Below are 24,044 nucleotides of genomic sequence, written 5' to 3'. Positions count from 1 at the left end.
GAGACACTGGGGGCACAATGCTAGACACACTGGGGGCACAATGCTGGAGACTCTGGGTTAGAATGCTGGACACACTGGGGCAGAATGCTGGAGACACTGGGGGCACAATGCTAGACACACTGGATGCAGAATGCTGGACACACTGGGGCAGAATGCTGGAGACACTTGGGGCACAATCCTAGACACACTGGGTGCAGAATGCTGGACACACTGGGGCAGAATGCTGGAGACACTGGGGGCAGAATGCTGGAGACACTGTGGTTAGAATGCTGGAGACATTGGGGGCAGAATGCTGGAGACACTAGGGGCATAATGCTGGACACACTGGGGCAGAATGCTGGACACATTGGGGATGAATGCTGGACACACTGAGGGCAGAATTCTGGACACACTGGTGGCAGACTGCTGGACACACTGGGGGCACAATGCTGGAGACACTCAGGCACAATGCTAGACACACTGGGGGCACAATGCTGGAGACACTGGGTCAGAATGCTGGACACACTGGGACAGAATGCTGGAGACACTGGGGGCAGAATGCTGGAGACACTGGGGGCAGAATGCTGGAGACATTGGGGGCAGAATGCTGGAGACACTAGGGGCACAATGCTGGACACACTGGGGCGGAATGCTGGACACACTGGGGCAGAATGCTGGACACACTGGGGCAGAATGCTGGACACACTGAGGGCAGAATGCTGGACACACTGGGGGCAGAATGCTGGACACACTGGGGGCAGAATGCTGGAGACACTGGGGCAGAATGCTGGAGACACTAGGGGCACAATGCTGGACACACTGGGGCAGAATGCTGGACACACTGGGGCAGAATGCTGGACACACTGAGGGCAGAATGCTGGACACACTGGGGGCAGAATGCTGGAGACACTGGGGCAGAATGCTGGACACACTGGGGGCAGAATGCTGGACATACTGGGGGCAGAATGCTGGAGACACTGGGGCAGAATGCTGGAGACACTGGGGCAGAATGCTGGAGACACTGGGGCAGAATGCTGGAGACAGTGGGGGCACAATGCTGGACACACTGGGGGCACAATGCTATACACACTGGGGGCAAAATTCTGGACACACTAGGGGCACAATGCTGGAGACAATGGGGGCACAATGCTGGAGACACTGGGGGCAGAATGCTGGAGACACTGGGGCAGAATGCTGGAGACACTGGGGGCAGAATGCTGGACACATTGGGGGCAGAATTCTGGACACACTGGGGGCAGAATGCTGGACACACTGGGGGCAGAATGCTGGACACACTGGGGGCACAATGCTGGAGACACTGGGGCAGAATGCTGGAGACACATTGGGGGCAGAATGCTGGACACACATGGGGCAGAATGCTGGACACATTGGGGGCAGAATGCTGGAGACATAGGGGGCATAATGGAGATACGGGGCATGATTGGATCATGGGGCAGTATGGAGACAGATGGGGAGATCATATGGGGCAGAATGGATACTCATGAGGGCAGGATGGGAGAACATATGGCTGACGCCAGGAATGAGACACACGGGGGCCAGGATGGCGAATATTATTACCATAGGGGCTAATTAAGGGATATTATTACTTGAGTGATGTATTTATTTTATTTTTTGAGTATACAGTTTTAAATGGGGGGGGGGGGGCGATCCTGTTACTTTGTAGAGTGACACTATGTCGCCTTTTTTTCTTCATGTGGTGTAATGTAGAAGTTGAGAAAAATTAGTTATTGTGTTCTACAAGCAAGTTCGAGATAACTGTGTTATTCCAGCCAGGGCTCATCTCTGCAGGAAATAAGTGATGGCGATCTATGCTGGATGAAAAACAAAGATGAATGACTTCACCTAGAGACGTCACTGGTGAGTCAGCAGGGGCGTAACAACCGCGGTCACAGGGGTCGCAGCTACGACCGGGCCCGGAGTGCTTAGGGGCCCACCCAGTGGCGTATCCAGGGGTTTTCAGGGCCAGGGAGCGGGGGCTGTCTAATTATACTCACCTACTCCTGGCGCGGTCCCTGCAGGTCCCTGGCTGCCCGGAACCCCAGCTTCTTCCTGTACTGAGCGGTCACATGGTACCGCTCATTACAGTAATGAATATGCGGCTCCACCTCCCATAGGGGTGGAGCCGCATATTCATTACTGTAATGAGCGGTAACGGTGACCGCTCAGTACAGGAAGCAGCAGCGCCAGGAAACCAGGGATTGCACCGCGCCACAAGCAGGTGAGTATAACGGGGAGGGGGAGCGCTGCGCGATATTCACCTCTCCTCGTTCCAGCCGCCACTCTTCTGCAGTGACGCTGAAGTCAGAGGGCGCGGTGACGTAGTTAGTGCGTGCCTCTGCGGAGGAGGCGGAAGATGGAGTGGCGGTTGGAACGAGGAGCAGCCTGCAGGTGAATATTGAAAGTGTCGGAGGCCTGAGCGACGGAGAGGTATGTGTTGTTTTTTTTATCGCAGCAACAGCAAATGGGGCAAATATCTATGTGGAGCATCTTATGGGGCCCTAACGTTTGTGCAGCACTATAATGGGGCAAGTGTCTGTATGGAGCATATATGGGGCCATAACATTTGTGCAGCATTATATGGGGCAAGTGTCTGTATGGAGCATCTATGGGGCCATAACGTTTGTGCAGCATTACGTGGGGCAAGTGCCTGTATGGAGCATCTATGGGGCCATAACATTTGTGCAGCATTAAATGGGGCAAGTGCCTGTATGGAGCATCTATGGGGCCATAACATTTGTGCAGCATTATATGGGGCAAGTGCCTGTATGGAGCATCTATGGGGCCATAACGTTTGTGCAGCATTATATGGTGCAAGTGCCTGTATGGAGCATCTATGGGGCCATAACATTTGTGCAGCACTATAATGGGGCAAGTGCCTGTATGGAGCATTTATGGGGCCATAACATTTGTGCAGCATTATATGGGGCAAGTGCCTGTATGGAGCATCTATGGGGCCTGTCATGAATCCCAATGGCTAGGGATAGCACAGGACAAGCAAAGTACAAATAAATAACGGACGAGCTCTAGGGTGATGGAACCTGGGCTGACCGCTGCCCTACGCCTGACAAACGCAACTAGAGATAGCCAGGGAGCGTGCCTACGTTGGTTCTAGACGCCACGCACCAGCCTAAGAGCTAACTAGCACTGCAGAGAAAATAAAGACCTCACTTGCCTCCAGAGGAATGAACCCCAAAAGATATAGTTGCCCCCCACATGTATTGACGGTGAAATGAGAGGAAGGCACACACATAGAGATGATATATATAGTTTTAGCAAATTGAGGCCCGCTGTAAACTAGAAAGCAGAACTATACAAAAGGGGACTGAGCGGTCAGCAAAAAACCCTAATCAAAAAAACCATCCTGAGATTACAAGAACCCATGTGCCAACTCATGGCACATGGGGAGAACCTCAGTCCACTAGAGCTACCAGCTAGCATAGAGACATAATAAGCAAGCTGGACAAAAAAACCAAACAACTGAAAATCAGCACTTAGCTTATCCTGAAAAATCTGGGAGCAGGTAGGCAGGAACCAAACAGAGCACATCTGAATACATTGATAGCCGGCAAGGGAAATGACAGAAAGGCCAGGTAAAATAGGAAACACCCAGCCTCTGATGGACAGGTGGAAACCAAAGGCCGCAACCCACCAAAGTCACCCAGTACCAGCAGTAACCACCAGAGGGAGCCCACAAACAGAATCCACAACAGGGGCCATAACATTTGTGCAGCATTATATGGCGCAAGTGCCTGTATGGAGCATCTATGGGGCCATAACATTTGTGCAGCATTATATGGGGCAAGTGCCTGTATGGAGCATCTTATGGGGCCATAACATTTGTGCAGCACTATAATGGGGCAAGTGTCTGTATGGAGCATCTATGGAGCCATAACGTTTGTGCAGCATTATATGGGGCAAGTGCCTGTATGGAGCATCTATGGGGCCATAACATTTGTGCAGCATTATATGGGGCAAGTGCCTGTATGGAGCATCTATGGGGCCATAACTTTTGTGCAGCATTATATGGGGCAAGTGCCTGTATAAAGCATCTATGGGGCCATAACATTTGTGCAGCATTATATGGGGCAAGTGCCTGTATGGAGCATCTTATGGGGCCATAACATTTGTGCAGCACTATAATGGGGCAAGTGTCTGTATGGAGCATCTATGGGGTCCTAACATTTGTGCAGCACTATAATGGGGCAAGTGTCTGTATGGAGCATATATGGGGCCATAACATTTGTGCAGCATTATATGGGGCAAGTGTCTGTATGGAGCATCTATGGAGCCATAACGTTTGTGCAGCAATATATGGTGCAAGTGTCTGTATGGAGCATCTTATGGGGTCATAATGTTTGTGCAGCACTATAACGGGGCAAGTGTCTGTATGGGGCCATAACGTTTGTGCAGCACTATATGGGGCAAATGTCTCTATGGAGCATCTTATGGGGCCATAATCAATGTTCCTGCAGCACTATATGGGGCAAATATCTTTATGGAGCATCTTATGGGGCCATAATCAACGTTTCTGCAGCACTATATGGCGCAAATATCTTTATGGAGCATCTTATGGGGCCATAATCAATGTTTCTGCAGCACTATATTGGGCAAATGTGTCTACGGAGCATCTTATGGGGCCATTATTAACCTTTATGCAGGATTATATGGGGCTCCTGATTCAATATGGATATTCAAAAACACTTAACCTACTGATGTCTCAATTAATTGTATGCAGGACTCTGCTGTGGTGATTGTCATGGTGCTGAATGAGGCGAAGTTTATGTGTGGGGTCAGGAGGGGTTTATAGTGTGGATGTAGCAGAGCCGTGTGTGTACAAGGTGTACAGAGTGGAGCCGTGTATGTGTGTAGTGGAGCAATGTGTACGAGGTGTACGGAGCGGAGTCAGGTGTGTACGAGGTGTACAAAGCTGAGCCGAGTGTGAAAGAGGTGAGCGGAGTCGTGTATGTATGGGGTGTATGGAGTGGTGCTGCGTGTTTACGAGGTGTATGGAGCGGAGCCGCTTGTGTACGAGGTGTGCGGAGCCGCATGTGTACGGGGTGGACGGAGCGGAGCCGTGTGTGTATGGAGTGTACGAAGCGGAGCCGCGTGTGTACGGAGCGGAGCCGCGTGTGTATGGAGCGGAGCTGTGTGTGTGAGGTGTACGGAGTGGATCCGCGTGTGTATGAGGTGTACGGAGAAGATCCGCGGGTGTAAGGAGCGGAGCCGCGTGTGTACAAGGTGTACGGAGCAGCGCCGTGTGTGTACGGGGTTCACGGAGCGAAGCCGCGTCTGTAAATTTCCGAGTCGGGAAGAATAGTACACGGCTGTGGGCAGAGCCCAGCATGGGCACTGTGGGGGAGTATTGGGTGTACTCGCCAGCGTCAGAATGTGCAGTGCGTATGCTCCGGAGCCGACCAGTACACCCAATACACCCCCACACTGCACAGGTCCGGAAATGACGCACTGCAGTGCCATACCAGGAAGAAACAGCACACAGATTTCAAATGCTGGGAGTGCGCTTGGAATTAGAGCGAGGAAGGACATGAACGCCCAGAGTCTGCACTTCTGAAGACATCGCCCTAATTACAGTATAGGGACTTGTTAGTTATAAAATCATTTTTCTCAGCGATTACAGGGCAGTATTAGGTCAGACTATACAACAAAGCAACAAAACTATAGTGTGCGAAATGAATAGGGAAAATGTGAATTTCGGTGGAAAATATTTTGGCGCGGGGGGCCCCATTTGAAAGTTCGCATCGGGGCCCCTCACTTTGTAGTTGCCCCACTGTGAGTCAGTGTGTTACCTATACACTGACAATATACACTGTATACTATATTCAGAGGTCCTGTGTATAATGTCACCAGTGATCACTATATTACCTATACGTTATATACAGAGCTCCTATGTATAATATCACCAGTGATCACTGTATTACCTGTGCAAAGACACTGCATACTAAGTACAGATCTCCTGTGTATAATGGCACTGATGGTAATAGTATTGTGTTTTTTTTTTTTATTACTGATCAGTATTGTAGTATTCAGTCACTATGTGGTGGTAATATGAGGTCTGGACATGGTGTTGCGGTATTTGTCCCTTGTATGTGCTATTTGGTCACTATGTGGTGGTAATATGGTGTCTGGTCATAGTGCGGTGGTATTTGCTCTTTGTATGTGATATTATTCGGTCATTGGTGGTCGGTCATGGTGTTGTGGTATTTGTTCCCTGTATTTGATATTATTCAATCACTGTGGTGGTAATATGTGGTCTGGTCTTGGTGTTGTGGTATTTGTTCCTTGTATTTGATATTATTCGATCACTGTGGTGGTAATATGTGGTCTGGTCTTGGTGTTGTGGTATTTGTTCCTTGTATTTGATATTATTCGATCACTGTGGTGGTAATATGTGGTCCGGACATGGTGTAGAGGTATTTGTTCTTTAAATGTGATATTATTGGTCATTTTAAAACTTGAAAAATAAATAAAAATATTCCTAAATTGTATTGCATATTTTAACAAGTATTTAATAGGTTACAGCAGAGTAGGGCCAGGCCAACAGTGTCTACCGTGTTATGGTGGCGGCTTAAAAAATCTTTTGGCCAAAACAAAAGCTGCCGGCTATATGTGTGATCTTGTGATGGGAACTCTTAATGTGTGATTGGTGAGAAGTGGAGTTTTTCAAAGAGAGAGCGGTGGGACTGTGGACAGTTTGAGGGGTGTAGCGTGGAGGCGGGGCTGGGGTGGAGCCTGGGCGGAGTCTCATGGGGGCCCCGAAAATTTTGCCAGTATGGGGCCCCGAAATTTCTAGTGGCAGCCCTGACGGTGATAGAGGCTGTTAGTAGTAGTACAGCGATTGTAGAGGCTATTACTAGTAGTACGATGATAGTAGAGGCTGTTACTAGAAGTACGATGATAGTAGAGGCTATTACTAAAAGTACAGGGATAGTAGAGGCTATTACTAGAAGTACAGGGGGATAGTAGATGCTATTACTAGAAGTACGGTGATAGTAGAGGCTATTACTAGTAGTACGGAGGATAGTAGAGGCTATTGCTAGTAGTATGGAGATAGTAGAGGCTATTACTAGAAGTACGGAGGATAGTAGAGGCTATTACTAGAAGTACGGTGATAGTAGAGGCTATTACTAGTAGTACGGGGATAGTAGAGGCTATTGCTAGTAGTATGGTGATAGTAGAGGCGATTACTAGTAGTACGGAGGATAGTAGAGGCTATTACTAGAAGTACGATGATAGTAGAGGCTATTGCTAGTAGTATGGTGATAGTAGAGGCGATTACTAGTAGTACGGAGGATAGTAGAGGCTATTACTAGAAGTACGGAGGATAGTAGAGGCTATTACTAGTAGTATGAGGGGATAGTAGAGGCTACTAGGGTTGAGCGACTTTCATTTTTTTAAGATCGAGTCGGGTTTTGCGAAACCCGACTTTGTCCAGAGTCGAGTCGAGTGCAGTCGGCCGATTATCGCTAAAAGTCGGGGATCGACCGAAACACGAAACCCAATGCAAGTCAATGGGGAAGCATAGTCGACAGTGAGTGGAGGCCAGGAAAACACCTACAGTGCCCATTTTAATGCCAAAAACATCCATTCTTGTTTCTGAAGCTTGTCAATCTTAATTAACTTCATAATAATAGTTGGGCATTGGAAATTGGGGGTCATTTGGCAAAAGTTGTGGGGGGTAGGGCTGGTTCAAGGTTTTAGTGGGCCCAGGAAACGTGGACTACGTCACAGCGGTGGAGCAGGGAGAGGTAAGTATGTCAAGTTTGCAAGTGCTGTGATCCTAAGCAAGCAGGGGGGGCCCACTCGTTGGCATTGGCACTGGCACAGGGCCCCTCAAAGTACAGCGGTGTGTTTGCACGGCGGGGGCCCCTCCCACCAGCAGTGACACTTTTGCGTACTCTGAGGGGCCCTGTGCCAGTGACGTCGCCAACGAGTATGCCCCCCCACCTGATGAAGGAACCTGCACTTTCATCTGCACCTTCCTCTTTGTCCCTGTGTAAGGTTGTATAACATGCGGGAAGGGGAACCTTACTTTCAGCAGGGTCAGATTCTGGCTGTGTAGAGTGCAACGGGAATGTAGTGGTCTAGGTCAATGTACCAGCAGACTCATCTAGCAGTGGCTGGGCAATGGGCAGGATGAGGGGGAAACACAGATATAGGGCCAAGGAATAAAGTAGGCTAAATGCAGTTCAAAATTGGTAACAGGACTAAACAGGCGGCATTGCTTTGTTCAGTGGAGTAGCAAACCCAGGAGCAGCAGACACTGTTTTAAGGGCCCAACCACACTAGTAGGCCAAATGCAGTTTAATATCTGCTACTATAGGCCAAAAGCCTAAAGACTGAAGCTCAGCTTTATACAGTTGAGGACAAACACCAGGGAGCGGCAGACACCGTTAGTAGGCCCTAACCACCAATTTTTAAAAAAACAGCACTTAAGGAGAGCCAGAAGGTTGAAGCTCAGCTTTATACAGTTGAGGACAAACACCAGGGAGCGGCTGACACCGTTAGTAGGCCGCAACCAAAGTTGAAGGCCAAATGCTGTTTAACCCCTCTGTGACCTTTGACGTACTATCCCGTCGAGGTGACCTGGGCCTATCTGACCCTTGACGGGATAGTACGTCATAGCCGATCGGCCGCGCTCACGGGGGGAGCGCGGCCGATCGCGGCCGGGTGTCAGCTGCATATCGCAGCTGACATCCGGCACTATGTGCCAGGAGCGGTCACGGACCGCCCCCGGCACATTAACCCCCGGCACACCGCGATCAAACATGATCGCGATGTGCCGGCGATGCAGGGAAGCATCGCGCAGGGAGAGGGCTCCCTGCGGGCTTCCCTGAGCCCCCCGCAGCAACGCGATGTGATCGCGCTGCTGCGAGGGTCTTACCTCCCTCCCTGCCTGCTCCAGACCCGGATCCAAGATGGCCGCGGATCCGGGTCCTGCAGGGAGGGAGGTGGCTTCACAGAAGCCTGCTCAGAGCAGGCACTGTGAAGCAGCCTGCACTTCAATCAGATCGGTGAGCTGTCAGAGTGCTATGCAAACTGGCAGATCACCGATCTGTATTGTCCCCCCCTGGGGCAAAGTAAAAAAGTAAAAAAAAAAATTTCCAAATGTGTAAAAAAAAATAAAAAAAAATATTCCAAAATAATGAAAAAAAAAAAAAATATTATTCCCATAAATACATTTCTTTACCTAAATATAAAAAAAACAAAACAATAAAAGTACACATATTTAGTATCGCCGCGTCCGTAACGACCCGACCTATAAAACTGGCCCACTCGTTAACCCCTTCAGTAAACACCGTAAGAAAAAAAAAAAAAAAACGAGGCAAAAAACAACGCTTTATTATCATACCGCCGAACAAAAAGTGGAATAACACGCGATCAAAAAGACAGATATAAATAACCATGGTACCGCTGAAAACGTCATCTTGTCCCGCAAATAACGAGCCACCATACAGCATCATCAGCAGAAAAATAAAAAAGTTATAGTCCTGAGAATAAAGCGATGCAAAAATAATTATTTTTTCCATAAAATAGTTTTTATCGTATAAAAGCGCCAAAACATAAAAAAAATAATATAAATGAGATATCGCTGTAATCGTACTGACCCGAAGAATAAAACTGCTTTATCAATTTTACCAAACGCTGAACGGTATAAACGCCTCCCCCAAAAGAAATTCATGAATAGCTGGTTTTTGGTCATTCTGCCTCACAAAAATCGGAATAAAAAGCGATCAAAAAATGTGACGTGCCCAAAAATGTTACCAATAAAAACGTCAACTCGTCCCGCAAAAAACAAGACCTCACATGACTCTGTGGACCAAAATATGGAAAATTTATAGCTCTCAAAATGTGGTAACGCAAAAAATATTTTTTGCAATAAAAAGCGTCTTTCAGTGTGTGACGGCTGCCAATCATAAAAATCCGCTAAAAAACCCGCTATAAAAGTAAATCAAACCCCCCTTCATCACCCCCTTAGTTAGGGAAAAATAAAAAAAAAGTATTTATTTCCATTTTCCCATTAGGGCTAGGGTTAGGGCTAGGGTTGGGGCTAGGGTTAAGGCTACAGTTAGGGTTGGGGCTAAAGTTAGGGTTAGGGTTGGGGCTAAAGTTACGGTTAGGGTTTAGATTACATTTACGGTTGGGAATAGGGTTGGGATTAGGGTTAGGGGTGTGTCAGGGTTAGAGGTGTGGTTAGGGTTACTGTTGGGATTAGGGTTAGGGGTGTGTTTGGATTAGGGTTTCAGTTATAATTGGGGGGTTTCCACTGTTTCGGCACATCAGGGGCTCTCCAAACGCGACATGGCGTCCGATCTCAATTCCAGCCAATTCTGCGTTGAAAAAGTAAAACAGTGCTCCTTCCGTTCCGAGCTCTCCCGTGTGCCCAAACAGGGGTTTACCCCAACATATGGGGTATCAGCGTACTCAGGACAAATAGGACAACAACCTTTGGGGTCCAATTTCTCCTGTTACCCCTAGGAAAATACAAAACTGGGGGCTAAAAAATAATTTTTGTGGGAAAAAAAAGGATTTTTTATTTTCACGGCTCTGCGTTATAAACTGTAGTGAAACACTTGGGGGTTCAAAGTTCTTACAACACATCTAGATAAGTTCCTTGGGGGGTCTAGTTTCCAAAATGGGGTCACTTGTGCGGGGCTTCTACTGTTTAGGTACATTAGGGGCTCTGCAAACGCAATGTGACGCCTGCAGACCATTCCATCTAAGTCTGCATTCCAAATGGCGCTCCTTCCCTTCCGAGCCCTCCCATGCATCCAAACGGTGGTTCCCCCCACATATGGGGTATCAGCGCACTCAGGACAAATTGGACAACAACTTTTAGGGTCCAATTTCTCCTGTTACCCTCGGGAAAATACAAAACTGGGGGCTGAAATATAATTTTTGTAGGAAAAAAATTTTGTTTTATTTTTACGGCTCTGCATTATAAACTTCTGTGAAGCCCTTGGTGGGTCAAAGCGCTCACCACACATCTAGATAAGTTCCTTAGGGGGTCTACTTTCCAACATGGTGTCACTTGTGGGGGATTTCTACTGTTTAAGTACATTAGGGGCTCTGCAAACGCAATGTGACGCCTGCAGACCATTCCATCTAAGTCTGCATTCCAAATGGCGCTCCTTCACTTCCGAGCCCTTCCATGCGTCCAAACGGTGGTTTCCCCCCACATATGGGATATCAGCGCACTCAGGACAAATTGGACAACAACTTTTGGGGTCCAATTTCTCTTGTTACCCTCGGAAAAATACAAAACTGGGGGCTGAAAAATAATTTTTGTGGGAAAAAATTTTTGTTTTATTTTTACGGCTCTGCATTATAAACTTCTGTGAAGCCATTGGTGGGTCAAAGCGCTCATCACACATCTAGATAAGTTCCTTAGGGGGTCTACTTTCCAACATGGTGTCACTTGTGGGGGGTTTCTACTGTTTAGGTACATTAGGGGCTCTGCAAACGCAATGTGACGCCTGCAGACCATTCCATCTAAGTCTGCATTCCAAATGGCGCTCCTTCCTTTCCAAGCCCTCCCATGCGCCCAAACAGTGGTTCTCCCCACATATGGTATATCATCGCATTCAGGACAACTTGGACAACAGATTTTGGGGTCCAATTTCTCCTGCTACCCTCGGGAAAATACAAAACTGGGGGCTAAAAAAATAATTTTTGTGGGAAAAAATTTTTGTTTTATTTTTACGGCTCTGCATTATTAACTTCTGTGAAGCCCTTGGTGGGTCAAAGCACTCAATACACATCTAGATAAGTTCCTTAGGGGGTCTACTTTCCAAAATGGTGTCACTTGTGGGGGGTTTCAATGTTTAGGCACATCAGTGGCTCTCCAAACGCAACATGGTGTCCCATCTCAATTCCTGTCAATTTTGCATTGAAAAGTCAAACGGTGCTACTTCCCTTCCGAGCTCTCCCATGCGCCCAAACAGTGGTTTATCGCCACATATGGGGTATCAGCGTACTCAGGACAAATTGTGCAACAACTGTTGGGGTCCAATTTCTTCTCTTACCCTTGGGAAAATAAAAAATTGGGGGCGAAAAATAATTTTTGTGAAAAAATATGATTTTTTATTTTTACGGTTCTGCATTATAAACTTCTGTGAAGTACTTGGTGGGTCAAAGTGCTCACCACACCTCTAGATAAGTTCCTTAGGGGGTCTACTTTCCAAAATGGTGTCACTTGTGGGGGGTTTCAATGTTTAGGCACATCAGGGGCTCCCCAAACGCAACATGGCGTCCCATCTCAATTCCAGTCAATTTTGCATTGAAAAGTCAAACGGTGCTACTTCCCTTCCGAGCTCTCCCATGCGCCCAAACAGTGGTTTATCGCCACATATGGGGTATCAGCGTACTCAGGACAAATTGTACAACAACTTTTGGGGTCCAATTTCTTCTCTTACCCTTGGGAAAATAAAAAATTGGGGCGAAAAATAATTTTTGTGAAAAATATGATTTTTTATTTTTACGGTTCTGCATTATAAACTTCTGTGAAGTACTTGGTGGGTCAAAGTGCTCACCACACCTCTAGATAAGTTCCTTATGGGGTCTACTTTCCAAAATGGTATCACTTGTGGGAGGTTTCAATGTTTAGGCACATCAGGGGCTCCCCAAACGCAACATGGCGTCCCATCTCAATTCCAGTCAATTTTGCATTGAAAAGTCAAATGGCGCTCCTTCGCTTCCGAGCTCTGTCATGCGCCCAAACAGTGGTTTACCCCCACATATGGGGTATCGGCGTACTCAGGACAAATTGTACAACAAATTTTGGGGTCCATTTTCTCCTGTTACCCTTGGTAAAATAAAACAAATTGGAGCTGAAGTAAATTTTTTGTGAAAAAAAGTTAAATGTTCATTTTTATTTAAACATTCCAAAAATTCCTGTGAAGCACGAGAAGGGTTAATAAACTTCTTGAATATGGTTTTGAGCACCTTGAGGGGTGCAGTTTTTAGAATGGTGTCACACATGGGTATTTTCTATCATATAGACCCCTCAAAATGACTTCAAATGAGATGTGGTCCCTAAAAAAAAATGGTGTTGTAAAAATGAGAAATTGCTGGTCAACTTTTAACCCTTATAACTCCCTAACAAAAAAAAAATTTGGTTCCAAAATTGTGCTGATGTAAAGTAGGCATGTGGGAAATGTTACTTATTAAGTATTTTGCATGACATATCTCTGTGATTTAAGGGCATAAAAATTCAAAGTTGGAAAATTGCAAAATTTTCTAAATTTTCGCCAAATTTCCATTTTTTCTGCAAATAAACACAGGTAATATCAAAGAAATTTTACCACTATCATGAAGTACAATATGTCACGAGAAAACAATGTCAGAATCGCCAAGATCCGTTGAAGCGTTCCAGAGTTATAACCTCATAAAGGGACAGTGGTCAGAATTGTAAAAATTGGCCCGGTCATTAACGTGCAAACCACCCTTGGGGGTGAAGGGGTTAATATCTGACACTATAGACCGAAAGCCAGAAGGTTGAAGCTCAGCTTTATACAGTTGAGGACAAACACCAGGGAGCGGCAGGCACCGTTAGTAGGCCCTAACCACCAATTTTTAAAAAAACAGCACTTAATGAGAGCCAAAAGGTTGAAGCTCAGCTTTATACAGTTGAGGACAAACACCAGGGAGCGGCAGACACCGTTAGTAGGCCCTAACCACCAATTTTTAAAAAAACAGCACTTAAGGAGAGCCAGAAGGTTGAAGCTCAGCTTTATACAGTTGAGGACAAACACCAGGGAGCGGCTGACACCGTTAGTAGGCCGCAACCAAAGTTGAAGGCCAAATGCTGTTTAATATCTGACACTATAGACCGAAAGCCAGAAGGTTGAAGCTCAGCTTTATACAGTTGAGGACAAACACCAGGGAGCGGCAGGCACCGTTAGTAGGCCCTAACCACCAATTTTTAAAAAAACAGCACTTAATGAGAGCCAAAAGGTTGAAGCTCAGCTTTATACAGTTGAGGACAAACACCAGGGAGCGGCAGACACCGTTAGTAGGCCCTAACCACCAATTTTTTTAAAAACTGCACTTAATGAGAGCCAGAAGGTTAAAGCTCAGATTTATTCAGTTGAGGAGAACACCAGTGAGCGGCAAACAGAGGTATTAGGCCCCAAACACCAATTTTTTAAACAAAAAACACTTAAGGAGAGGCAGAAGGTTGAAGCTCAGATTTAGACAGTGGAGGACAATTTGAATTAGGGACTGCAGACAGACTTAGTAGGCTGTCCCCTGTGGACCATGCATCCACCACATTAACCCATTGCGCCGTAATGGACACGTAACCTTCTGTGGCCATGCCTACAGGTCCATGCATCTGTTGTCAGGTGCACCTTTGTACTCACAGATTGCCAGAGTGCATGGACAATGCGGTCTTTTACATGCTGGTGGAGGGTTGGGATGGCTTTTCTCGCAAAAGAAGTGTCGACTGGTTAGCTTGTAGCGTGGTACAGCGTAGTCCATCATGGCTTTATTAATATTAAATAAAATATATAAATAGGCTCTATGAACTTTTAAATAGGTTCCAGGGGTACACGGCCAGCATTGGTGTGGTCAGCGGAGGAGGATTGCAAGGAGGGACCGCAGACAGGCTAACGAAGGCCTAAAATAACAAAAAATAGGCTCATGGCAGTTTTAAATAGGTTACATGGATACACAGGCAGCATTGTGGTCAGTGGAGGAGTATTGCAAAGAGGGACCGCAGACAGGCTAACGAAGGCCTAAAATAACAAAAAATAGGCTCATGGCAGTTTTAAATAGGTTTACATGGATACACAGGCAGCATTGTGGTCAGTGGAGGGGTATTGCAAGAAGGGACCGCAGACAGGCTAACGAAGGCCTAAAATAACAAAAAATAGGCTAAAGGCAGTTTTAAATCGGTTACATGGATACACACGCAGCATTGTGGTCAGCGGAGGAGGATTGCAAGGAGTGTCTGACACAGTTAGTACTCACAAAAAAAAATAGATGTTAATGTCTCGCAAAACAGCAAAAAAAAAAAGTGTGGCATACTTAGGTACAGGGGTGGGCTCATCTGCTGAGTTTCTGACAAAGTAATTTGGCAGTAAGTATTTACTGGTGTCAATATAGGACACTGACCCAGACTACTTTAACTAGCATCATAGATGTCAACAAATTGGTATTGTCAGTGCCAGGCATTGAATGATGTCAGCACATAGACTAAACATTGGTGGAGCTGTGCGAGATAATTTTGCACGTGGTAGAGCACAGTTTGAGCTGGGGGGGGGGGAACTCTCTTGTGGCCGGCGGTACCGTCCCAGGGCCCCTCATGTTACAACGGTGTGTCTGACGTTGGGTGCGCACCACCACCGCCAGAGACACTTCATTGTACTATGAGGGACCCAGTGGCAGTGCCGTCGACCAAAAGCGGGCACACCCACCTCTTCAGACAAACAGCACTGTAACGGGTGCTTGCGCCAAGTGGCGAGACCACGGCCCCGTGGGGGGAATTTTCCCATTGAGGGAGGTGTAAACATGTCGTATGCTGTACAAACAGCTGCTGCAAATTAAGAGATTGGAACACTCAGTAAGACCAGTCCACAAGCAAGATCTTTTTATAGGAAAGCTAGGTGTCAGCCGGGAAAGGTGGGGCAAAATAATTTGAAATCCAGGAGTGGTTCATTTTAATGAAGGTGAGATCATCCACATTTTGTGTAGCCAGACGAGTCCTTTTTTCGGTTAATATTGAACCAGCAGCACTGAATACTCTTTCTGATAGCACACTAGCTGCTGGGCAAGCAAGCTCCTGCAATGCATATTCTGCCAATTCAGGCCAGGTGTCTAATTTGGATGCCCAGTAATCAAATGGGAATGACGGTTGAGGGAGAACATCTATAAGGGATGAAAAATAGTTAGTAACCATACTGGACAAATGTTGTCTCCTGTCACTTTGAATAGATGCTGCAGTACCTGTCCTGTCTGCGGTCATTGCGAAATCACTCCACAACCTGGTCAGAAAACCCCTCTGTCCAACGCCACTTCTGATCTGTGCACCTCTAACACCTCTGCCCTGTAGCCCCCTGCAGCTTGTGTGAGAACCATCACCGGCGCTGTGTGCTGGGAATGCCTGAATCAAACGGTCTACAAGAGTAGCTTGTTTGGTTGCTAATATTTGTTCGAGGTTCTCATGTGGCATAATATTTTGCAATTTGCCTTTATAGCGAGGGTCAAGGATGCAGGCCAACCAGTAATCGTCATCGCTAGTGTTGAGCATTCCGATACCGCAAGTATCGGGTATCGGCCGATACTTGCGGTATCGGAATTCCGATACCGGGATTCCGATACTTGCCGCGTATCGGATACCGGAATCGGAAGTTCCCAGATTCAAAATTCCGAAATTCAGCCAATGAGAATGATTCCAAGTGTGGGCACATCCTGTTTAGCATGGAGGGCATGAAACTACTGGCAAGGCTGTGATTGGCTGCTGAAATGATGTCATGCTGCAGTTTAAAATTCGCTGGCGCCATTTTGCGATCACTCTGCTGTGAATTCAGTTAGTGACAGGACGCTGTTTGCTGACTGAGGGACAGTTTAGAGATAGCGATTTGCTTCTTTGTGCTTTCCAAAGGCTAATTTAGCAACCGCTGTGTTCACCTACTATTCACCTTGCTTTTGCCTTGTAGCGCTGTTTTCACAGCGATCTGCAAGGTCTGTGTGTGTGTGTGTGTGAGTGCAGCCCACTCTCTAGTCTGAGTGCAGCCACATAGGCCATCCATAGCTGGTTGTATTCAGTTCAGGGAGGGTGGTTCATTGCCTCATACTGTTCTTATTTATTTTTTTTTTTTTCAAGTAGTGTAGTCTGCTGCTCATTTATTCAAAAAAATCCTATTAGTGTCTTTCCACCCGTCTCCAGCTAATTTGTGGAAAAACACTACATAGGATAAAGTAGAGGAGGGTTTTTGGGCCTTGCAGCGCCGTTTACGGCTGTCTGCACGGTCTCCGTGTGACTGCAGCTCGCCCTGTAGTCTGTGAGCAGCCATAGCCTGGTTGTCTCCAGCTCAGGGTTGTTCACTGCGTCATACCTCCAAATCAATTTTAATTTTTTTTCAAGTAGTGTAGTCTGCTGCTAATTAATTTAAAAAAATCCTATTAGTGTCTTTCCACCCGTCTCCAGCTAATTTGTGGAAAAACACTACATAGGATAAAGTAGAGGAGGGTTTTTGGGCCTTGCAGCGCCGTTTACGGCTGTCTGCACGGTCTCCGTGTGACTGCAGCTCGCCCTGTAGTCTGTGAGCAGCCGTAGCCTGGTTGTCTCCAGCTCAGGGTTGTTCACTGCGTCATACCGCCAAATCAATTTTCATTTTTTTTCAAGTAGTGTAGTCTGCTGCTAATTAATTTAAAAAAATCCTATTAGTGTCCTTCCACCCGTCTCCAGCTAATTTGTGGAAAAACACTACATAGGATAAAGTAGAGGAGGGTTTTTGGGCCTTGCAGCGCCGTTTACGGCTGTCTGCACGGTCTCCGTGTGACTGCAGCTCGCCCTGTAGTCTGTGAGCAGCCGTAGCCTGGTTGTCTCCAGCTCAGGGTTCTTCACTGCGTCATACCGCCAAATCAATTTTCATTTTTTTTCAAGTAGTGTAGTCTGCTGCTAATTAATTTTAAAAAATCCTATTAGTGTCTTTCCACCCGTCTCCAGCTAATTTGTGGAAAAACACTACATAGGATAAAGTAGAGGAGGGTATTTGGGCCTTGCAGCGCCGTTTACGTCTGTCTGCACGGTCTCTGTGTGACTGCAGCTCTATCTGTTGTCAGTTCAGCCCCCAAAAAAGAAATAAATAATAAAGTTCACCAAACACACCAGTTACACCACTTTACATTTGTGTAGGCCACATTAGCTCATATTAAAGTCTATTCCACACTTTAGAAAATTAGTGTTTCTTATACCTGTTAGGAGGAGTTGCTCAGGAATAAGCACACAAATCCGTTAGTACTTTTCTGCTTATCTTTATCAGTCAACCAAGATGAAGAAGGCAGTGAGTAAGGCACGTGGGCGTGGGCGTGGGCGCGGAGCAGGGAGGGGACGTGGGGATTCTGTGCCTGCTGCGGGCACCGGTGACTCATCAGCACCCACTTTCACCAGGCAACAGTCGTTCATGCGCAGCTTTGTGTCAGAGCGCCGTACACCGCTGCTGCGTCAAGAACAAATTGAAGCTGTTGTCGGATGGATGGCAGCTAATGCATCAACTTCCATTAGTGCCACATCCTCTCAGACACAGAGCACTGGAGAGCAGCCATCTGTCTCTTCACCACCTGCCAAATTGCCCAGGCAGACAGAGAGCCCAGGACAGGAGCCGTCTCTACTTCTGTTCTCTGAATCTCTTGGCTTGGAAACAGGGGGCCAGCCAAGCAGCATTGGAGAAATGGAAGAAGAGGCAGGGTGCAGTGATGCCCAACAGCTTTTTCTGTCTTCCTCTGAAGAGGCGGGTGGGCCAGTGGCTCCGGTCACCACATCGCAGGCCGCATCAGCTGATGATGACACTCAGGTGCCACTTACTGGTGCATGCTCTGCTGCTGAGACTACCCAGGAGGAGCAGTTGGGGGCAGAGGGTAGTGTAGATGATGAGGTCCTCGACCCATCTTGGCGTGAGGGACAGGAAGGTGGTGGGAGCAGCTCTGAGGAAGAGATTCCCCGTACGGCCCAAAGAGGGAGAGGGAGGGGGAAGACTGCGGATCCTGCAGCCTCCGCTTTGGCACCCGTTAGGAGCATGTCTCTTCCAAAAGCCAAAAAGGGCGCTCCCAAGACTTGCAGTGCCTGGTCCTTTTTTGACACAGTTGCAGATGACATTTGCTATGTCAGATGCAACGTGTGTCATCAAAAAGTCAAAAGAGGGAAAAATGTCAGCAACCTCAATACCTCCAACATGTGGAAACATGTGCGCAACAGGCACCCGGCGGAGTTAGAAAAACACACTGAAGAGGTAGGCCAACCAACAGCGGCAGCTACCACCTCTTCAGCTCGTGTTGCCTCTTCCTCTAGCTCACACGCAGCTGGTTCGGCTTCCTCCCAGGATCGCCGTGGAAGAACCTCTGGCCCTGTTGTCCAGAGACCCGCTGTAATTCCACCCGCAGCACCACTTTCCCAGTCATCCACACACTCCCAGCCCAGTCTACAGCCATCGGTAGTACAGGCATGGGAGAAAAGGCGGCCTTTCTCGTCAAACCACCCACGAGCACAGGCTCTGACTGCAGGCATTGCCAAACTGCTGTCACTGGAAATGCTGTCATTCAGGCTGGTGGAGACTGACAGCTTCCGTGACTTGATGTCATTGGCAGTCCCACAGTACAATGTGCCCAGCCGCTTTTACTTCAGCAGGCAAGCCGTCCCTGCCCTGCACAAGCATGTGGAGGGACACATAAAACACGCGCTACTGAACGCCGTCAGTAGCAAGGTCCACCTCACCACCGATGCGTGGACCAGTCAACATGGACAGGGGCGATACCTTTCCCTCACTGCCCATTGGGTTAATGTCGTTGAGCCAGGTACAGACCGTGCGAGTGGCGCAGGACGTGTCCTGCCCACTCCAAGGATTGCAGGAATCCATTCTGTACGCATTGACTCCTCCTCTTACACCAGTTCCTCAGAATCATCGCTGCAGGAGCCGTCACAGTCCACCTCCACATGGACCCGTGATGAACGTGTACCTGTTACGACCGACATGAGCACAGCCGTGGCCAAACGTCAACAGGCCGTCTTGAAATTAATTTTTTTGGGGAATCGTAGCCACACAGCGCAGGAGCTCTGGAATGCCATCAAGCAGGAGAGCGATGTGTGGTTTGTGCCAGCGAATCTCCAGCCAGGCATGGTAGTGTGTGATAATGGCCGAAATCTGGTGGCAGCTCTGGGCCTCGGCAACCTCACTCACATCCCATGTCTGGCACATGTGCTCAATTTGGTCGTGCAGAGCTTTTTGAGGGACTATCCGGATCTTGATGCACTGCTGCACAAGGTCCGCCTAGAGTGTGCTCACTTGCGGCGTTCCAGCACGGCAAAAGCGCGCATTGCGGCTCTGCAGCGCCGACACCGCCTGCCGGAACATCGCATCATTTGTGACCTACCTACCAGGTGGAATTCCACGTTACATATGTTGGAGCGGTTGTGTGAGCAGCAGCAAGCTGTAATGGAGTACCAGCTGCTTCAGGCGCAAAAAAGTCGCAGTCAGCGCCGTACAGACTTCACAACCACAGAGTGGGCCACTATGAATGACGTCTGCCAGGTTTTGCGTCCCTTTGATTATTCCACGCGGATGGCGAGTGCAGATGATGCACTAGTCAGCATGACTGTCCCCCTTATCTGCCTGCTTGAAAAATCACTGCAAGCGCTAAGGGATGATGTTGTGGAAGAGGTGGAGGATGAGGATTCACCATTTCCATCATCTTCTGGACAGTCAGCGCCACGTGGTTCCTCACAAACGCGTAGGCAGGGGACAGTTTGTGAGGAGGATGAGGAGGAGTCAATGGAGGAGGAAGACATCCGTCCAGAGGAGGGAGTTACCGAATTGTCCAGTACTCAGTGTGTACAGCGAGGGTGGGGTGATGACGAGCAGGCAGAGATCACGCCTCCAGCAGGGGACAGCATTTCTTGGGCAGTTGGCAGTCTGCAGCACATGGTGGATTACATGCTGCAGTGCCTGAGAAACGACCGCCGCATCGCCCACATTCTCAACATGTCTGATTATTGGGTGTTCACCCTCCTCGATCCTCGCTACCGGGACAACGTAGAAAGCCTCATCACACCGTTGAACCGGGAGCGAAAAATGCGGGAGTACCAAGACACACTGGTCAATTCCATCATCTTCTCCATTCCAACTGAGAGAAGTGCTGCTAGTGCATTCCAAAGCAGCTCAGTGCGTCCAGGCAGTGGTGGAGGCTCTGCACAAAGAGGGAGCAGAAGCAGTGCCTCTGCCCAAGGCAAGACCAGTATGGCCCAACTGTGGCACAGTTTTCTGTGCCCCCCACAAAAGTCTACACCATCACAGACGGCTCCAGTCAGCAGGAGGCAACGGTTCCGTCAGATGGTGACAGACTACATGTCTTGCCCTCTTGCTGTACTCCCAGACGGCTCTTCCCCTTTCAAGTTTTGGGTCTCAAAGCTGGATACATGGCCAGAGCTAAGCCAGTATGCATTGGAGGTGCTGTCTTGCCCTGCGGCCAGTGTATTATCGGAACGTGTCTTTAGTGCTGCAGGTGGTGTACTAACTGACCGTCGCATGCGACTATCCTCCGATAACGTTGACCGGCTTACTTTCCTGAAAATGAACAAGGCCTGGATCTCGCAGGAATTTGCCACTCCTCCTCCTGATTAAATAATTAGGTCACTGTATACGTTATCCAGGTCTCCTGTTGTGTTCATCTTTCTACCACCTGAACTTAAATTCCTGGGCTCCAACACCGCCAGTTGAGGCTCAGAAGTGCCGTCTGCACAGTCAAAACATACGACCCAGTGTTATTGGGTTTCAGTAACGTCAGCTGATCCCCAGCTGTGTAGCCGGCAATGTGTCATGCGACCGCCACGCTGACACAACAACTGAAATGTAAGGGAATCTGTCCCCCCCCCCCCAAGGCGTTAGTTACTGAAAGAGCCACCTTGTGCAGCAGTAATGCTGCACAAGGAAAAGGTAGCTTTTTTTGTTTAGCTCCTTGCACACGCAGAACTTAACACTTATAAAATGTGTCCACTGATACCGTAAAACCGTCCCGGAGGTGGGACTTTCCTTCGTAATGTGACGCAGCACAGCCGTCATTCCTACCCCCCCGGCGCCGCGCACCGGCTCCTCAGCGTTGTTTTATTCCGTCCCGGAGCCTGCGCTGTTATGTTATCCCGTGGCCAGGCACACTTAGCGCTGCCCGTCTTCTGGCATCATTTGGTGTCAGGATGGCTGCGCCTGTGCGGCCGCGCTGGCAGAGAGCCCGCCTCGCAGTGTCTTCTGATTTAATCCCACTGGGGGCCTGAGATCCATGGACATGCGCAGTGCATATCTGAACCTCCACCTCTCACTCATCTCCCTATGGCTTCTTCAGACTGTTCGGTGTCAGCTGGTCCCTAATAGCATGCCACGGCCGTGACACCGCACAGTCTTAAGAAGCCGTAGGGAGAGGAGTGAGAGGCGAGGATATGCACTGCGCATGTCCATGGATCCCAGGCCCCCAGTGGGATTAAATCAGAAGACACTGCGAGGCGGGCTCTCGGCCAGCGCGGCCGCACAGGCGCAGCCATCCTGACACCAAATGATGCCAGAAGACGGGCAGCGCTAAGTGTGCCTGGCCACGGGATAACATAACAGCGCAGGCTCCGGGACGGAATAAAACAACGCTGAGGAGCCGGTGCGCGGCGCCGGGGGGGTAGGAATGACGGCTGTGCTGCGTCACATTACGAAGGAAAGTCCCACCTCCGGGACGGTTTTACGGTTGCAGGGGACACATTTTATAAGTGTTTAGTTCTGTGTTTGCAAGGAGCATGATGAAAAGAGCCACCTTTTCCTTTTGCATCTTTTGTGCTGCACAAGCTGGCTCTTTCAGCTACAAACGCCTTGGGGGGGGGGTTAAAGGTTCCCTTTCGACTTTCTCAGGCTTCGGCCTACATTGTGTTCCTCTGCTTTTCCACCTGTCCCTGGGCTCCAACACCGCCAGTTGCCGTCCAGAAGTGCTGTACGCACAGTCAACAGTCGCTCCTCTGTTATTGGGGTTCAGTAACGTCAGCTGTTCCCCTGCTGTGTGTGTGGCAATCCCTCCTACCTCCTCCAACCTCCTCCTCCTCCACCTGTCCCTGGACTCCAACACCGCCAGTTGCCGTCCAGAAGTGCTGTACGCACAGTCAACAGTCCCTCCTCTGTTATTGGGGTTCAGTAACGTCAGCTGTTCCCCTGCTGTGTGTGTGGCAATCCCTCCTACCTCCTCCAACCTCCTCCTCCTCCACCTGTCCCTGGACTCCAACACCGCCAGTTGCCGTCCAGAAGTGCTGTACGCACAGTCAACAGTCCCTCCTCTGTTATTGGGGTTCAGTAACGTCAGCTGTTCCCCTGCTGTGTGTGTGGCAATCCCTCCTACCTCCTCCAACCTCCTCCTCCTCCACCTGTCCCTGGACTCCAACACCGCCAGTTGCCGTCCAGAAGTGCTGTACGCACAGTCAACAGTCGCTCCTCTGTTATTGGGGTTCAGTAACGTCAGCTGTTCCCCTGCTGTGTGTGTGGCAATCCCTCCTACCTCCTCCAACCTCCTCCTCCTCCACCTGTCCCTGGACTCCAACACCGCCAGTTGCCGTCCAGAAGTGCTGTACGCACAGTCAACAGTCCCTCCTCTGTTATTGGGGTTCAGTAACGTCAGCTGTTCCCCTGCTGTGTGTGTGGCAATCCCTCCTACCTCCTCCAACCTCCTCCTCCTCCACCTGTCCCTGGACTCCAACACCGCCAGTTGCCGTCCAGAAGTGCTGTACGCACAGTCAACAGTCCCTCCTCTGTTATTGGGGTTCAGTAACGTCAGCTGTTCCCCTGCTGTGTGTGTGGCAATCCCTCCTACCTCCTCCAACCTCCTCCTCCTCCACCTGTCCCTGGACTCCAACACCGCCAGTTGCCGTCCAGAAGTGCTGTACGCACAGTCAACAGTCCCTCCTCTGTTATTGGGGTTCAGTAACGTCAGCTGTTCCCCTGCTGTGTGTGTGGCAATCCCTCCTACCTCCTCCAACCTCCTCCTCCTCCACCTGTCCCTGGACTCCAACACCGCCAGTTGCCGTCCAGAAGTGCTGTACGCACAGTCAACAGTCGCTCCTCTGTTATTGGGGTTCAGTAACGTCAGCTGTTCCCCTGCTGTGTGTGTGGCAATCCCTCCTACCTCCTCCAACCTCCTCCTCCTCCACCTGTCCCTGGACTCCAACACCGCCAGTTGCCGTCCAGAAGTGCTGTACGCACAGTCAACAGTCCCTCCTCTGTTATTGGGGTTCAGTAACGTCAGCTGTTCCCCTGCTGTGTGTGTGGCAATCCCTCCTACCTCCTCCAACC

At 48.9% G+C, this 24,044-nt stretch overlaps 1 protein-coding gene across 1 annotated transcript in view; it reads left to right on the top strand.

Annotated features, from left to right (window-relative positions):
- The window catches only part of LOC143766834 (zinc finger BED domain-containing protein 6-like), a 335,599-nt gene extending 314,077 nt beyond the window's left edge, over positions 1-21,522 (top strand). The window contains exon 2 of the mRNA XM_077254821.1: positions 21,238-21,522. Within this exon, the coding sequence (XP_077110936.1) occupies positions 21,238-21,356 (119 nt within the window). The 3' untranslated portion in view covers positions 21,357-21,522. The remainder of the gene's footprint in view (positions 1-21,237) is intronic.
- Positions 21,523-24,044: the final 2,522 nt, after the last annotated feature.

The sequence above is a fragment of the Ranitomeya variabilis genome, chromosome 1 (genome assembly GCF_051348905.1).
Source record: "Ranitomeya variabilis isolate aRanVar5 chromosome 1, aRanVar5.hap1, whole genome shotgun sequence".
Lineage (NCBI taxonomy): Eukaryota > Metazoa > Chordata > Amphibia > Anura > Dendrobatidae > Ranitomeya > Ranitomeya variabilis.
The sequence above is the reverse complement of the archived record's forward strand: the minus strand, read 5'-3'. Positions and strand labels throughout refer to the sequence as shown.